We start from the raw sequence: 17,519 nt of genomic DNA on the forward strand, positions 1-17,519 counted from the left end.
ATTGTGAACTGCAGGTGCTAGTGGTGGACCCACTTTACCTTGTATGACACATAATATGGCAGTCTCCAAACTCCCCCACCCTCCTTTCTGCAATAAGTTTCTTCCCCCCCCCCCCCCTCGCCCAACTTGTTGCTGGAAATCATGGCACCCGCCGCCTTACCATATCTCCAAAACTAAATAGGAATGTATTTCAATGCGTGCAGAAGCATATTTAAAAGCTACTGCAGTTAGGGAGTAAAATGGCGAGTACAACTCGTACATTTACCATGATGAGGCATATTTTGAAGGAGAATTAACAATGAATGTTTGTCCTACATAATCTCAGTTCTTCAAAGGCATAAGATCTCAGTTGCAACAACATGTTTGTAAGATTGTCAGTTGAAGGAAAGCTGATTGGATAATTCTTCATTTTCTGTTTAATTAATTTCATCATTATATGTTTAATTGAGTTTTCAGTTGGAAAAATAAAATGCTGGTAAGATAACGTGACTGACGTGTGGTGTAAATTAATTCTAAAGAAAACTTGAATTTAGTTCTTCAGTTGAAATACATTATCTTTTATTAAATCTATTAATCCTAAATATAGGAGTGTTTTGAGTCATTGCTGAGCATTTTACAGTGGAGTTGGACAACCCTGGTATTGGGAGTGGAGGAGCTGCAGGGGTTAAAAGGCTTTCAATATACAGCCACTCTGCTGGACTTGGAACGACTAAAATTTGTTGGTACTTGTTGCCTGCGACTGCTGCGTGTCTACATCTGTGAGATATACCCTATATCAGGTACTGTAGACCCAGCAAATAATGAACGCAAAATGTATAACTTGCTCATAAAATGACAATTGAGTTATTAAAAACTGTTGATCAGGATGTACTTTAGGTGGATCTCAGAACAGCAGATGTACAGTGAGGCCCCTTGATCAACCTTTGATTCAAAGAGTACATTTCATTCAGTCCATTTGAGGATCGTGTTTGTGTATGTGTAGCAATTGGCTGTGCTTAAACAAAAAGTAATGATGGCTTAATGATTCTGATAGGTGATATGACTTAACCAATTAGAAATGCCAAAGACATGGTTCTAGTATCTAATTGATCCCTCTTAATTTGGCTCTAGGAAATGATTGATTAAAGTGACAATATGACTGATACAAAACATTTATTAATATGTTGGTAGATGTATATGCTCTTTGGAAATATTGACGCTCTCTTTCTTAGATTACATATACTATTAAGATTAAACATTTTGGTAGGGAATTTCTCCTTCTGCATTTGACACTCCATAATTTTCTTCTTTTTAAAGTGAATGGTTGGAAGGTCGCAATTAGGCTTTCACTCCTTTACTGGTTACTATATTAAAAAAGGGCAATTTAACCTTGATTTTAAACATTTGTTTTTTTCAGTTTTACATATTTCTTTTGCTACTGTCTCCTTTCATTTTCTCCCAGTTTTGTACAGCGACTCCTTTATTTCCTTCTCCCAGTCAAATTGGTTCCTATTTCACAAGAACAGTACCTGCATTCAGCAGTTAACTAAACAATTGGTGGTTGGGAGTGGGAGGGAGCTAGAGTGGAAGTCCTGAGTACTGGCAGTTCTTCGTACAAAGCTATGGCTCAGGTGCTTTGCTTTATTTGCAACAAATTTCCAGTTATGAGTTGATCAGACTTGCTGCAAGGTGTTAAACAAATTCTGCTTCCAAACTGAGTATAAACTAATACAGAGGTTGAACTTCCCTTATCTGGGGCTCCCTTATCCATCATCTCACCTCGTCCGGCACCATTCCCAGCCACTCCGACATAAACAAAGAGAAGTCCTTCCTCGCTGCCGACCCCCCGCAATCGCTGGCCTGACCCCGCGATCCACTGCCCCCTCCCCTGGCTCAGTACCCGTACCATCCAAATTAACGTGACCTCCCCATGTCTGGCAAAATCCCTTATCCGGCACAGGCCAGGTCCTGAGGATAAGAGGGGTTCAACCTGTAGTAGTTTAGATCACTGATTTAAACGTTTGTGTACATTTAAGAGTGCATTTAGCATTCTCCGGTTCAGCAATATCTACCATGGTGATTCTGATTCCATGGCAGGTGTATTAGAATATGTTGATCTTTTGGTTATTTTGCCTTGCAGTTGGTGCCAAAGCAGTGGTGGAGGAAACCAGCAAACTGGCAGAATGTGTGGGAAAGACTCGCTCTCTCCTGAGAAAGATTTTATCAGAAGGAGTTGACCATTGTATGTTGAGGCTTGACAATGATCCTCATGGCTACCATTCACAACCCAAGACTCTATTGGAAGCAGTTCTTCAGGAATGCCACAACACATTTACAGCCTGTTTTCATTCTTTTTATCCAACCCCTGGATTGCAGTGGGCTTGTCTTTGTGACCTGCTTAATTGCCTAGATCAGGTAAGTTGGAGAGAATAAAGACTGCTTATTTTGCTGATGTTTTAATAGAAGCTTGATTCTTTCTAGCATTTAATGTCTGAGTATGATGAAATATCAGGTGTATTTTTATTGAAATGAAATCTAATGTTTTTGTGTTATGCCAAAAGCTAAATTTGGTGAGTCTCTTGTAATGGAGACATATTGACTATTCACCTTCAGTGTTTGTGTGTGTGTGTATAATAATACATATGTATGTGTGTGTCTGATTATAAATTCTAGTTTTGATTACAGATTTTTGTATCACTAATGCCACAGTTTTGCATTAAAGTAAAGTCATTTTGCACGTATGCTAGTGACAGCATAACACTTGGAGTTGGATACTTCTCTCTGGAGTACACTAAAGCTAAATGGTATGAGATAGCCTGTTGTCGGGAGTCTTGTATCATTTGTGCTTTGATGCCATGTGGAGTACAACTCGAAAAAATACTCTGCCTGATCTCCTGTGCACTCTGTAAATCTAGTATTGAGTCTTCAATGTTATGAGAAAGTGAAAGCTCCCACTTGCACTTTTCTAACAAAAAAATGCAGTGGCAGTAGATTAGAGCACGTCACATGTGTAAGGCAGTGTGCATTTTGCAGCCCACAGTACAGCTCTGGTCTTATTGGCTGCACTCCACACTGCATAGCAACTGTCAAGACTGGTAGTGTGGTACAAGTGGAGTCAAAAGCTGCCGCGTTTCCTACATTACAACAATGACTACATTCCAAAAGTACTTCATTGGCTGTAAAGCGCTTTGAGACGTCCAGTGATTGTGGAAGGTGCTATACAAATACAATGAAAACCCTCATGACAAAGGTGAAGAGGGAATCTTTCAACTGTTGGTAAATTCTTTACCAGTTTTTGACAATGTGCCAACTTGAGTTTTGGCCATTTCCCCTGGTGCAGCCCTCATCTTTGCTGCCATAAGTCCAAGGGATGCAGACTTGAATGTATTTAGTGGGCAACTGGTTTAACCATTCATTACTAGATCTGGCTGGACCATATCAAGCACTACCAGGCCCTGTTCTCTTGTGTCACAACTATGCACTATTCCTGGCTCATCCTGGAATGAAAGATGATCTCTGGCTTCTTTTCTCCACTACCAATCGTTTCCATAAACCTATCTCCTCTGCCCCTCCACCCTCACCTACAACAAGTGTGAGGAGCTCCTGGATTTCCTTGTCGCTATGGTTCTGCTGCATCACTCCCTTGCCCGCCAAGCTATACTTTCCCCAAGTATATCTACCAAGCCCGTTTCTTCCTCTAGTTTCTCTCTCATCTCCCCCTGTGCCCTTTCCCATTCAATTTTGTCCTTGAGACCCATATCCTGCTTTCTCAACCCTATTCCCACTAAACTGCTGACCACCCACCTTCTCTTCCTGGTCCCCAAGCTACCTGACATTTTAAACAGTCCCTCTTCTCGCCTACTGTCCCTCTCCCTTTTGAAAACTGCCTTCATCAACACCCCCCTCTCAAAACTCTCCCTTGATCCCTCTGCCCCTGCAATCTACAACCCCATTACCAACCTTCCTCTCCTCTCCTTGAATGGGTTGTCTCCTCCCAAATGCATGTCCATCTTTCCCGTAACTTTATGTTTGAACCTGTCCAATCGGGTTTTCGCCCCTGCCACAGCACTGATTTTCTCTGATCAAAGTCACAAATGACATCCACTGTGACCGTGGTGCACTATCCGTCTTAGTACATCACTATCTTTCTGCAGTCTTTTGACACGGTCGACCATACAATCCTTCTCCAATGCTTCTCTTCCGTTGTCCAGCTGAGTGGGACTGCCCTCAGCTGGTTCCACTCTTAACTATCCAATCATAGCCAGAGAATCTCCTGCAGTGGCGCCTCCTCCCACCGCACACCGTTCAGTCTGGAGAGTCCTCCAAGGTTCTATCCTTGCCCCTGTTGTATTCTTCTTCTACATGCGAATCCTCAGCGACATCCGAAGACATAACATCAGGCTCCACTTGTAAGTTGACAACACTCAGCTCTACCCCTCTCGGCCTGCTTATCTGATATCCAGCCCTGAATGAGCCGCAATTTCTTGCAACTAAACATTGGAGTGACCAAAGCGATAGTCTTCACCACCCCCCATAAACTTCTTTTGCTCACCATCGATTCCATTCCCATCCCTGGCCAACATCTTGTGATGAACCACACTGTTTGCAACCCAACGTCCTGTTTGACTCGGAGCAGGCCTTCTCACCTCAAATCCTCTCCATCACAAAGACCACCTATTTCCACCTCTGTACCATTGCCCTTCTACAACCCTCAGCCTATCTGCTGCTTCATGGTTTGGGCTTTTTGCTTTTAATATGTTTTCACTGAGACATTGGAAAAGTTTGGTTTCGATCATGTGCCTTGTGTTCAATGTGATTTTCTTTTTGCTGTTTGCTACTTGTGTAGAGTAAAGGACAATACTTGGCTCAATTCTGATAGTTAAGCCAGTATCTGCTTATTTGAGGTGAATTCTGCTTGAATATCATTGGTGAATACTTCAGTAATCTAATGGTGGACAGTTGGATTATCCAAACTGATTATTTTTTTTTTTTAAATGCCTCTGTGGCCTTGTCTTCTGCAGGCTGGACAATTTCATTTTTTATTTTATTATTTTTTATACTTGGCAATTAATCTTTTTTTTTCTCATTAGGACATACAGGAAGCTAATTTCAAAACATCAAGTAGTCGGTTACTTGCAGCAGTCATGTCTGCACTCTGCCATTCTTCAGTCAAACTGACCACAATCCTTCCCATTGTCTATGACGGTGAGGTAATGCTTCGGACCTTGGTGAAGCAGACTAGCACAGAGAATGAATCAGCCATGGTTCACAGATTTGCCCTACTAGTGGCTCATATGGAGAAACTCAGCCAGGTGAGGAAGGCAAACACCAATTTTTGTCTGCTGTATTTCAGGGGTTCCCCTTTTGGTTGAAGAATTATAAAATGCACTAGCCAGTTGAGCAGGACTTAGGGTAATGTATAATTAAGTTACGGCTCACATCTCACCGTAGGCAACTAGGCCCATACAGTAGAGCCTGGCCTCCAGTCGTCTCGACCCCCTTGCCACTGGGCCAAGACCTCACACTACGGAGCCGGTGTGCAACGGCCACCCCACGTTAAAAGAACTCGCGTACAGGCATCATCCCTCCATGTACACCAACAAAAGTGTTAAGGTCAAAAGTGCTGTAGATCATATTTTCTGCATCTTGATACTCCAGCTATTGGAAAAATAACTGACATTGATTGTCCATTTGGATGACAAACATGAAATTGTAAAATGTAATTTACTGCCTCACACTCAAGTTTAAAAACACCTGAAGTTGTGTGAGCCAAAATCTGAGTTTGAAATACAAATCACATTCACAGGAGTCCCACCAAAGATTTTTAAATCTACATTTTTGACCGACTTTTTTAAGTATATTGGGTTAGACTTTGGGGATCGTTACGCCCGATTACCGCCCGATTTTAGTTTTTTACGTCATTACCACCCGTTTTTAGCTTCCAGAGGAAACTTGCGCCGACTTACAGCCCATATACCGCTGGCGGTAGTTTCGGCGGCCTATTAACGGCGGCGGTAAACTGAGCCGCCTGCCTATCATATGCAGTCGATTTTCGTCCAATTTAGTCGTTTACCGCCCGCCGTTAATTTTGGCATTTCGCCGAAATACCGCCAGCAATTACTACCGCCCGGAAAACGGTACATTTAACTGCCCCTAACCCAGCCATTTTGAAATCTGATATAAAGGCTGCTCTTAATTGTAGGTGACATTTAAATCATTTTTTAGTGTATTTTATGGGTGTTGCTAATTGTTGTGATGTTTAAGAACAAAGATCATAATTTTACTTGAAATATATTACTCCTGAGCTGAAACAGATGGCATTTGGTATTAATGCTATAGGTGATTGAAATAGTTTCACAGGGGATCAGTGTCTGCGACCTGCCTTACCCCTCTATTGGATGTAGTGCTATGGCTCGTGGTTTCTCGAGGTTCTGCCACAAAAGTACTTTTATCTGTGATCCATCAAGATTGGAGACCTTGATCCGCGATGTCCCAGAGTCTGTCCAGTACAACTTGTTGTGGATCCAATCAATGGCCAGCCCACCTGACTAAGGTTAATTTTTTGGAGACATTATACCGCTGCTGTTAGTATCTTTCTATCTCTGTGGTTCAAGAATCACAAAGCAGCACCTTTGCAGCAACAAACCAATGCAGGAGATATAGCAGAAGCATATCCCTGACTGACAATCAAGAGAACTCATAGTCCTATAAAAAGCAGAAGAAAATAGTTGACCATGTAACCTTTCTTCTTCTGTGCAGTTTCAGCTATTTTATAATTAGCTTTCTGTCGTTTCCTTACCAGACTGCACTGAAAATAAACATTTCAATCTCCAAAAATACTGGAGATGTATAGATCGGAAACAATATACAGTTCTAAACTGCCTACAAATGTATTTACTGAGCTGTTTTCAGGCATTTTTTGAAATTAGGAAATGACCACATGCTTTAAGCAAGCAACGCCCTTCCTCCTGGCCCATGTAGGCCAATGATTTCAACTGATTTGAAACCAGTTTCTGCCACACCAAATGCCCTAGACTCCTGAGGGAAAATAAATCTATGCCATTTAAAAAAAAAACTCAGTTTATGCATTAAAAAAAAGCGTGCATGCGCAGAAGAAAAAAACACACACATGCGCATATGGTGGGGGGAAAAAAACTCGCAGTACGGCTGTTCCAGATGAAGCCTGTTCTTACACAAGGACTGAGACCGCCTGCTGCCGCTCACTACTGCCAGGAGGAAAACAGGCGAAAGTAGTGGCTTTAGAGCTCCGCGGTAATCGGGCGGTATGTATGACTTGATATTTTCATACCGCCGTGATACGGGCGGTAGCGGCGGTAAATGGAAAGTCTAGCCCATAGTTCTGTACGGTATGGCTGAAATCTTGGGGAGGGATCAATGTATCGTACCTTGATAAAATATCACAATTAACCTGGAGTACTCAGACTTGGAGTATTCTGTTAAAAGGCGCTTGAATAAATAGTAAAAATTAAAATAAACTAAAATCAGATGATATTGGATATGTGATAAAATCTTGATATATTTTCCCCTAGATTGAAGAAAATATTACAAGTATGACCAGTTTTCGAGAAGTGTTAGAAAAAATGTTGGTCATTGTAGTGCTTCCTGTTCGAAAGAGTCTCAGAAGAGAGGTAGAACTCTTCTCTCCTCTCCTCGTGTCCAACACTTGTGGTCTCCTTGCCAGTATAGTGAGTGAACTCACTGCATCAGCGCTGGGATCTGAGGTAAGAGTCCAGATCTGAACTGAAATATTCAGAGCCTGCTTTTGTGACTTTCTGAACTATTTAAAGTTGAATATTATACAACATATGATTTTTGTGTACTTGTGCCTGAAAATAACCTTATTTTGTGATCATCATAATAACTCCGTGTAGTACGAAGTGGAGCACATTGTAGCAATTTTCTGAATCATCTTTGCAGTTATGTTTGAGAAATATTGAGTTAAGACAACAAATGCACTGGTATACATATAAACATGTCAAATAAGAGCCACACTCAAAACATGTTACACATGGTGCTTGCAGTTAGATTGGCCCCAAGTTTCCACATGATTTGCTCCTGATTTTTAGGAGCAACTGGTGTAGAACGGAGTATCTTAGAAATCGGAATTCTCGACATTTAGTTTGCTCCAGTTCTAGTCAGTTAGAACAGTTTCACTTTGGAACAGAATTTTTTTTTCAAAAGGGGCTGTGTCCGGCCACTTACGCCTAATTTCAAAGTTTCGTGAGTGAAAACTTACTCCAAACTAACTTAGAATGGAGTAATTGAAGATTTTTGTACGCTCGAAAAAACCTTGTCTACACTTCAGAAAATCAGGCATAGGTTACAAATTAGGCATAGGGAACGAGGTGGGGGGGGGGAAGGGAAGTCATTAAATTCTACAATCAATCCTTAGTTATACTTATACAAATATTATACAAATAAATCCAACCTGAATAAAAAATTTATAAGCAAAGAAAAGATTAAATAAACCATGTTCCTACCTGTGTGAAAGTGCTTCAGGCAGGCCTTTCATGTTGGAGACAGGCAGGGGTATGGCGTCAGTGTCTCGACGGCAGCGGCAGCAAGCTTCGAGCTGAGCTGCAGTGCTTGAGGCAAGCCTTCATTCTCTTCGTGGCTGGCTGCGAAGAAGCAACACCAGACGGACCCGAGGCCATTCGGCCATGAGATATCAGCGGCGTCAGTGGCTGGCTGGCAGCCGAAGAATCAGCAGCGGACCGACATGAGGCCATTCGGCCATAGGATATCAGTGGTGTCAGTGGCTGGCCGGCAGCCGAAGAATCAACACCTGACACACGCAGCTCTTTATGGTGCTTGAGGCCATTCAGCCCACGCTTTAGGGGCGGTGTCAGTGGCTCGACGGCAGCCGAAGATACAGCAGCAGCCTTCAAGCTGTGAGGGGGACTGAGGCCATTTGGACAGGGAGAGGCAGCCACATCGACAGTTTTATATTTAAATTTGCAGAATGGGTGCTGCATTGTCATCAATTCAATTGGTTTGCCATCAATTCACTGCATAGAAGAGAATTGATTAGAGCTCACCGCACCAGGAACGTCGTAGCCCGTAGGTTGATGGGCAGGAGACTTTACCCACGTCGACAATATCGAACCAGGCGCTCGTACCTGGACATGAACGAGGCTGATTGTGTGAAAAGGCTGCGTTTTCGCAGAGAAGTTGTCACTGAGATCTGTGATATGGTGAGAGCAGATTTGCAGCCCAGAAGCAGAAGGACAACTGCCTTGTCTGTTGAAGTGAAGGAAACAGCTGCACTTTCTTTCCATGCCTCGGGATCGTTTCAGGCTACAACTGGAGATGTGTGTGCCATCTCTCAACGTGCAATACATGCCTGCGTTTACCAGGTCACGGCTGCACTTTATGCGCGAAGGAATGGCTTCATCAATTTCCCAATGACCGCACAAGCGATCCATGAGAGGGCTGTGGGCTTCTTCAGGATTGGCGGCTTCCCAAAGGTACAGGGCTGCATTGATTGTACCCACATTGCCTTGCGAGCACCTGTGGAGGAATCTGAGCAGTACCGAAATAGGAAAGGTTTCCACTCTATCAATGTGCAGCTCGTGTGTGACGACAAGCAGCGCATCATGTCAGTCGATGCGAGATACCCTGGCAGCACCCACGATGCGTTCATCCTACGCGACAGCATTCTATCTGACATGTTTGAGCAGCAGCCAGAAGGGCAGAGCTGGCTACTGGGCGACAAAGGGTACGGCCTGACCACCTGGCTCATGATGCCCCTACGCATGACACTGACAGAAGCTGACCGTCAATACAACATGGCGCATATTGCGACGCGCAGCATCATTGAGAGGACCATTGGCATATTGAAACAGCGATTCCGATGCCTGGACCATTCCGGAGAACAGCTGCTATACTCTCCTCAGATTGTCGGTCACTTCACTGTTGTGTGCTGCATGCTTCATAACTGAGCCATCATGAGGCAGCAGGAGCTGGTAGTGGAACCCGAAGACCGACGTGATAGTATTACGGAAGACCAGGATGTGGATGATAACGACAATCAGGAAAGCATGCAAGTGCCTGATGCCGAAGCACGAGGTCGGAGGAGGGCCGTCCATCGTGCCCCTTTAACGATTGCTCGAGACTTGCGCCAGCAGCTCATCCGTGAACGCTTCAACTACTGATGCCTGAGGGCTCTGCGACCACTTTTGCATATGGACATGTTTATTCTTTGCAGTTGTTCCTACGTTGTGTTGTGTTAATGGAACAAGAAATAGTTTTAATGAAAAAATATTTTATTGAAAAGTTAACGTCACTCCAATAAAATATTTGTTGTATCAAACTATACTTTTTAATATGACTCTTGAAGATCACTTAAAAACTTGTAAAGTTACAAAACACTTTCTATGTGAAAAATTTTACACTCTAAGATCACTTACACTTCAAGATCACTTTTTAGATGCAAAATTAAATAATTTACAGAATGTGAGAGCATTTACACTATAAGATCACTTGAAAACCCTGAGATCACTTATAAGTTGTAAAGTTACAAAACTTACAAAACAATTTCAATTTGAAAAACGCTACTACAGCTACATCAAGAACAAGAACAAAAGCAGCAAAGAAAGGCTGCAACCATGTCTCATCCATATCTCAGTGAATGTTCACTTCCTCATGGGGGTGTCATTTGATTGGCTGGGCTGTGTGCCCTTATTGCAGCAGCTACCTCAACCAGGCCCTCCCTGATGGCCTGTGCCGTCATTTGCATGCCCTCCCTAACGGCCTGTGCCGTCGATTGCACTCCCTCGGACATTCCCTCCCTAAGTTCCCGTGTCATTACTGCTATTTCTCCCGTCAGGACCGTCAACTCTTCACCTACTGCATTGACGCCACCGATGAGTGAGCGGGTAAGCTCATTGATCTCCATACCCAATGCCACAACCTGAGTCGCATCTGTTGCACGCTGCATCTCAGGAGAGCGTGTCTCCAATCTCCTTCTCCTCTGCCTGGGTCTGCCTCGTGGCACCACTACACTGGGAGGCGCGGGCACGGACGGTGGGACGCTCTGTGTTCCAGACGGCTGAACTAGAGGGAGAGGCTCGGGCTGGAACGGTAGGACGCTCGGTGTTCCAGACGACAGCACTCGAGTGCGAGCCGTGGGCTGGGATGTTGGACGAATGGGTGTAAACTGCTCCATGATATCAGCAGCAACACTGGGACCCAAAGCGTCGGAATCCAAACCATAGTAGGTGGAACCAGAACCTATGCGAGAGGGAGGCGCAGGCTGGGACGGTAGTGCACTGACTGTAGAATGCTGCATTATACCAGCAGCACCACTGGGACCCGCAACATCGGAACCGAAACCATGGAAGGTGGAACCAAGACCTATGCTAGGGGTTGAAACTCTGATGCCCCTTGTTGGGGGCTCATAAACATTAAATTGGAAGCTCTCCCCTGCAGACATTTCAGTCATCGCTGCCATCATCCAGTCTGGATCGTCCGCATCTGGTTGTACTGGTTCTTGTTCTGTACCCTCAGGATCCTCAGGGTTGGCAGCAGCAGCATCGTCATCATCATCATCATCATCATCATGTTCTACAAAATACATCAGAACAGTCAAATGCTTAACAGCAAGGGAGGGGGCCGGGTGGGTGGCATGAGTACTCTCACACATAGCAGGCCAGGCAGCAGGTTGATTTAAAGGGCCATGATGCATTTTCAGGACTTGCCCTCTTCCTCGCATGCGGGCCCAGCTTGTGCTGTACCGATTGCTTTTCTCCATGTACGACTCATCATAGCGGCTACCCTTTGTTCCAAGGGTGTCAGTGGATGCAGATTTGGCACGCCTCCTCCTGTCCGAGTTGCCTCCCTTTTGTTGTGGGCCAATTTCTTCTGCAAAGAGTAAAATATAACTTTTTAGAGTGTGTCAGTCTGCAAGGTGGGATATACAGATAGCCAGGTTACAATTACGATTAAATTAAAAATGGGAAATATTACTTACACTAACTACTTGACCAAGGTTGTGCCATTTCTTTTTACACTGACTTCCAGATCTCCAAGTATGCACCACTGCGCAGTAATCTTCTGCAACTTGGTTCCAGCGTTTCTTCATTTCTTTTGGTGGCACTTTTATGCGACCTCTCTTGCTGGTATCTAGCTCCTGCCATCTCTGCTCAATTACGTTGACTAATATCTCCACTTCCTCATGCAAGAAATTCTTTGTTCTTGGTGGACGTTGATCCATTGCAAAGTTGAATTGGCACTCTTATTTCTCCAGCAGGGGGATGGGAACCAATGCAGGGAGACAGAGGGAAACAAAAAGGAGGCAAAAGCAAAAGACAGAAAGGAGATGAGGAAAAGTGGAGGGCAGAGAAACTCAAGGCAAAGAACAAAAAGGGCCATTGTACAGCAAATTCTAAAAGGACAAAGGGTGTTAAAAAAACAAGCCTGAAGGCTTTGTGTCTTAATGCAAGGAGTATCCGCAATAAGGTGGATGAATTAACTGTGCAAATAGATGTTAACAAATATGATGTGATTGGGATTACGGAGAAACATAGAAACATAGAAAATAGGTGCAGGAGCAGGCCATTCAGCCCTTCTAGCCTGCACGGCCATTCAATGAGTTCATGGCTGAACATGAAACTTCAGTACCCCCCTTCCTGCTTTCACGCCATACCCCTTGATCCCCCGAGTAGTAAGGACTTCATCTAACTCCCTTTTAAATATATTTAGTGAATTGGCCTCAACTACTTTCTGTGGGAGAGAATTCCACAGGTTCACCACTCTCTGGGTGAAGAAGTTTCTCCTCATCTCGGTCCTAAATGGCTTACCCCTTATCCTTAGACTGTGACCCCTGGTTCTGGACTTCCCCAACATTGGGAACATTCTTCCTGCATCCAACCTGTCCAAACCCGTCAGAATTTTAAACGTTTCGATGAGGTCCCCTCTCACTCTTCTGAACTCCAGTGAATACAAGCCCAGTTGATCCAGTCTTTCTTGATAGGTCAGTCCCACCATCCCGGGAATCAGTCTGGTGAATCTTCGCTGCACTCCCTCAATAGCAAGAATGTCCTTCCTCAAGTTAGGAGACCAAAACTGTACACAATACTCCAGGTGTAGCCTCACCAAGGCCCTGTACAACTGTAGCAACACCTCCCTGCCCCTGTACTCAAATCCCCTTGCTATGAAGGCCAACATGCCATTTGCTTTCTTAACCGCCTGCTGTACCTGCATGCCAACCTTCAATGACTGATGTACCATGACACCCAGGTTTCTTTGCACCTCCCCTTTTCCTAATCTGTCACCATTCAGATAATAGTCTGTCTCTCTGTTTTTACCACCAAAGTGGATAACCTCACATTTATCCACATTATACTTCATCTGCCACGCATTTGCCCACTCACCGAACCTATCCAAGTCACTCTGCAGCCTCATAGCATCCTCCTCGCAGCTCACACTGCCACCCAACTTCGTGTCATCCGCAAATTTGGAGATACTACATTTAATCCCCTCGTCTAAATCATTAATGTACAATGTAAACAGCTGGGGCCCCAGCACAGAACCTTGCGGCACCCCACTAGTCACTGCCTGCCATTCTGAAAAGTCCCCATTTACTCCTACTCTTTGCTTCCTGTCTAACAACCAGTTCTCAATCCACGTCAGCACACTACCCCCAATCCCATGTGCTTTAACTTTGCACATTAATCTCCTGTGTGGGACCTTGTCGAAAGCCTTCTGAAAGTCCAAATATACCACATCAACTGATTCTCCTTTGTCCACTTTACTGGAAACATCCTCAAAAAATTCCAGAAGATTTGTCAAGCATGATCTCCCTTTCACAAATCCATGCTGACTTGGACCTATCATGTCACCATTTTCCAAATGCGCTGCTATGACATCCTTAATAATTGATTCCATCATTTTACCCACTACTGATGTCAGGCTGACCGGTCTATAATTCCCTGCTTTCTCTCTCCCACCTTTTTTAAAAAGTGGGGTTACATTGGCTACCCTCCACTCCATAGGAACTGATCCAGAGTCAATGGAATGTTGGAAATTGACTGTCAATGCATCCGCTATTTCCAAGGCCACCTCCTTAAGTACTCTGGGATGCAGTCCATCAGGCCCTGGGGATTTATCGGCCTTCAATCCCATCAATTTCCCCAACACAATTTCCCGACTAATAAGGATTTCCCTCAGTTCCTCCTCCTTACTAGACCCTCTGACCCCTTTTATATCCGGAAGGTTGTTTGTGTCCTCCTTAGTGAATACTGAACCAAAGTACTTGTTCAATTGGTCTGCCATTTCTTTGTTCCCCGTTATGACTTCCCCTGATTCTGACTGCAGGGGACCTACGTTTGTCTTTACTAACCTTTTTCTCTTTACATACCTATAGAAACTTTTGCAATCCGCCTTAATATTCCCTGCAAGCTTCTTCTCGTACTCCATTTTCCCTGCCCTAATCAAACCCTTTGTCCTCCTCTGCTGAGTTCTAAATTTCTCCCAGTCCCCAGGTTCGCTGCTATTTCTGGCCAATTTGTATGCCACTTCCTTGGCTTTAATACTATCCCTGATTTCCCTTGATAGCCACGGTTGAGCCACCTTCCCTTTTTTATTTTTACGCCAGACAGGAATGTACAATTGTTGTAGTTCATCCATGCGGTCTCTAAATGTCTGCCATTGCCCATCCACAGTCAACCCCTTAAGTATCATTCGCCAATCTATCTTAGCCAATTCACGCCTCATACCTTCAAAGTTAGCCTTCTTTAAGTTCTGGACCATGGTCTCTGAATTAACTGTTTCATTCTCCATCCTAATGCAGAATTCCACCATATTATGGTCACTCTTCCCCAAGGGGCCTCGCACAATGAGATTGTTAATTAATCCTCTCTCATTACACAACACCCAGTCTAAGATGGCCTCCCCCCTAGTTGGTTCTTTGACATATTGGTCTAGAAAACCATCCCTTATGCACTCCAGGAAATCCTCCTCCACCATATTGCTTCCAGTTTGGTTAGCCTAATCTATGTGCATATTAAAGTCACCCATTATAACTGTTGCACCCTTATTGCATGCACTCCTAATTTCCTGTTTGATGCCCTCCCCAACATCACTACTACTGTTTGGAGGTCTGTACACAACTCCCACTAAAGTTTTTTGCTCTTTGGTGTTCTGCAGCTCTACCCATATAGATTCCACATCATCCAAGCTAATGTCCTTCCTAACTATTGCATTAATCTCCTCTTTAACCAGCAATGCTACCCCACCTCCTTTTCCTTTTATTCTATCCTTCCTGAATGTTGAATACCCCTGGATGTTGAGTTCCCAGCCCTGATCATCCTGGAGCCACGTCTCCGTAATCCCAATCACATCATATTTGTTAACATCTATTTGCACAGTTAATTCATCCACCTTATTGCGGATACTCCTTGCATTAAGACACAAAGCCTTCAGGCTTGTTTTTTTAACATCCTTTGTCCTTTTAGAATTTTGCTGTACAGTGGCCCTTTTTGTTATTTGCCTTGGGTTTCTCTGCCCTCCACTTTTCCTCATCTCCTTTCTGTCTTTTGCTTTTGCCTCATTTTTGTCTCCCTCTGTCTCCCTGCATAGAGACATGGCTCCAGGATGATCAGGGCTGGGAACTCAACATCCAGGGGTATTCAACATTCAGGAAGGATAGAATAAAAGGAAAAGGAGGTGGGTAGCATTGCTGGTTGAGGAGATTAAGGCAATAGTTAGGAAGGACATTAGCTTGGATGATGTGGAATCTATATGGGTAGAGCTGCAGAACACCAAAGGGCAAAAAACGTTAATGGGAGTTGTGTACAGACCTCCCAACAGTAGTAGTGATGTTGGGGAGGGCATCAAACAGGAAATTAGGGTTGCATGCAATAAAGGTGCAGCAGTTATAATGGGTGACTTTAATATGCACATAGATTGGGCTAACCAAACTGGAAGCAATACGGTGGAGGAGGATTTCCTGGAGTGCATAAGGGATGGTTTTTTTATACCAATATGTCGAGGAACCAACTAGGGGGAGGCCATCTTAGACTGGGTGTTGTGTAATGAGAGAGGATTAATTAGCAATCTCATTGTGCGAGGCCCCTTGGGGAAGAGTGACCATAATATGGTGGAATTCTGCATTAGGATGGAGAATGAAACAGTTAATTCAGAGACCATGGTCCAGAACTTAAAGAAGGGTAACTTTGAAGCTATGAGGCGTGAATTGGCTCGGATGGATTGGCGAATGATACTTAAGGGGTTGACTGTGGATGGGCAATGGCAGACATTTAGAGACCGTATGGATGAGCTACAACAATTGTACATTCCTGTCTGGCGTAAAAATAAAAAAGGGAAGGTGGCTCAACCGTGGCTATCAAGGGAAATCAGGGATAGTATTAAAGCCAAGGAAGTGGCATACAAATTGGCCAGAAATAGCAGCGAACCTGGGGACTGGGAGAAATTTAGAACTCAGCAGAGGAGGACAAAGGGTTTGATTAGGGCAGGGAAAATGGAGTACGAGAAGAAGCTTGCAGGGAACATTAAGACGGATTGCAAAAGTTTCTATATATATGTAAAGAGAAAAAGGTTAGTAAAGACAAATGTAGGTCCCCTGCAGTCAGAATCAGGGGAAGTCATAACGGGGAACAAAGAAATGGCGGACCAATTGAACAAGTACTTTGGTTCGGTATTCACTAAGGAGGACACAAACAACCTTCTGGATATAAAAGGGGTCGTAGGGTCTAGTAAGGAGGAGGAACTGAGGGAAATCCTTATTAGTCGGGAAATTGTGTTGGGGAAATTGATGGGATTGAAGGCCGATAAATCCCCAGGGCCTGATGGACTGCATCCCAGAGTACTTAAGGAGGTGGCCTTGGAAATAGCGAATGCATCGACAGTCATTTTCCAACATTCCATTGACTCTGGATCAGTTCCTATGGAGTGGAGGGGAGCCAATGTAACCCCACTTTTTAAAAAAGGAGGGAGAGCGATAACAGGGAATTATGGACCGGTCAGCCTGACATCGGTAGTGGGTAAAATGATGGAATCAATTATTAAGGATGTCATAGCAGTGCATTTGGAAAGAGGTGACATGATAGGTCCAAGTCAGCATGGATTTGTGAAAGGGAAATCATGCTTGACAAATCTTCTGGAATTTTTTGAGGATGTTTCCAGTCGAGTGGACAAGGGAGAACCAGTTGATGTGGTATATTTGGACTTTCAGAAGGTGTTCGACAAGGTCCCACGCAAGAGATTAATGTGCAAAGTTAAAGCACATGGGATTGGGGGTAGTGTGCTGACATGGATTGAGAACTGGTTGTCAGACAGGAAGCAAAGAGTAGGAGTAAATGGGGACTTTTCAGAATGGCAGGCAGTGACTAGTGGGGTGCCGCAAGGTTCTGTGCTGGGGCCCCAGCTGTTTACACTGTACATTAATGATTTAGACGAGGAGATTAAATGTAGTATCTCCAAATTTGTGGATGACACTAAGTTTGGTGGCAGTGTGAGCTGCGAGGAGGATGCTATGAGGCTGCAGAGCGACTTGGATA

The 17,519-nt window shown here is 44.1% G+C and overlaps 1 protein-coding gene across 8 annotated transcripts in view; it reads left to right on the top strand.

Moving 5' to 3' along the window:
• mycbp2 (MYC binding protein 2) overlaps nucleotides 1–17,519 on the top strand; it is a 196,305-nt gene that overhangs the window by 74,669 nt on the left and 104,117 nt on the right. For all 8 annotated transcript variants that reach the window (XM_070891705.1, XM_070891708.1, XM_070891712.1 and 5 more), the window contains 4 exons: nucleotides 587–779; nucleotides 2,120–2,394; nucleotides 5,070–5,291; nucleotides 7,530–7,721. In XM_070891705.1, coding sequence (XP_070747806.1) covers nucleotides 587–779; nucleotides 2,120–2,394; nucleotides 5,070–5,291; nucleotides 7,530–7,721 — 882 coding nt within the window. The remainder of the gene's footprint in view (nucleotides 1–586; nucleotides 780–2,119; nucleotides 2,395–5,069; nucleotides 5,292–7,529; nucleotides 7,722–17,519) is intronic.

The sequence above is a fragment of the Pristiophorus japonicus genome, chromosome 10 (genome assembly GCF_044704955.1).
Source record: "Pristiophorus japonicus isolate sPriJap1 chromosome 10, sPriJap1.hap1, whole genome shotgun sequence".
NCBI lineage: Eukaryota > Metazoa > Chordata > Chondrichthyes > Pristiophoridae > Pristiophorus > Pristiophorus japonicus.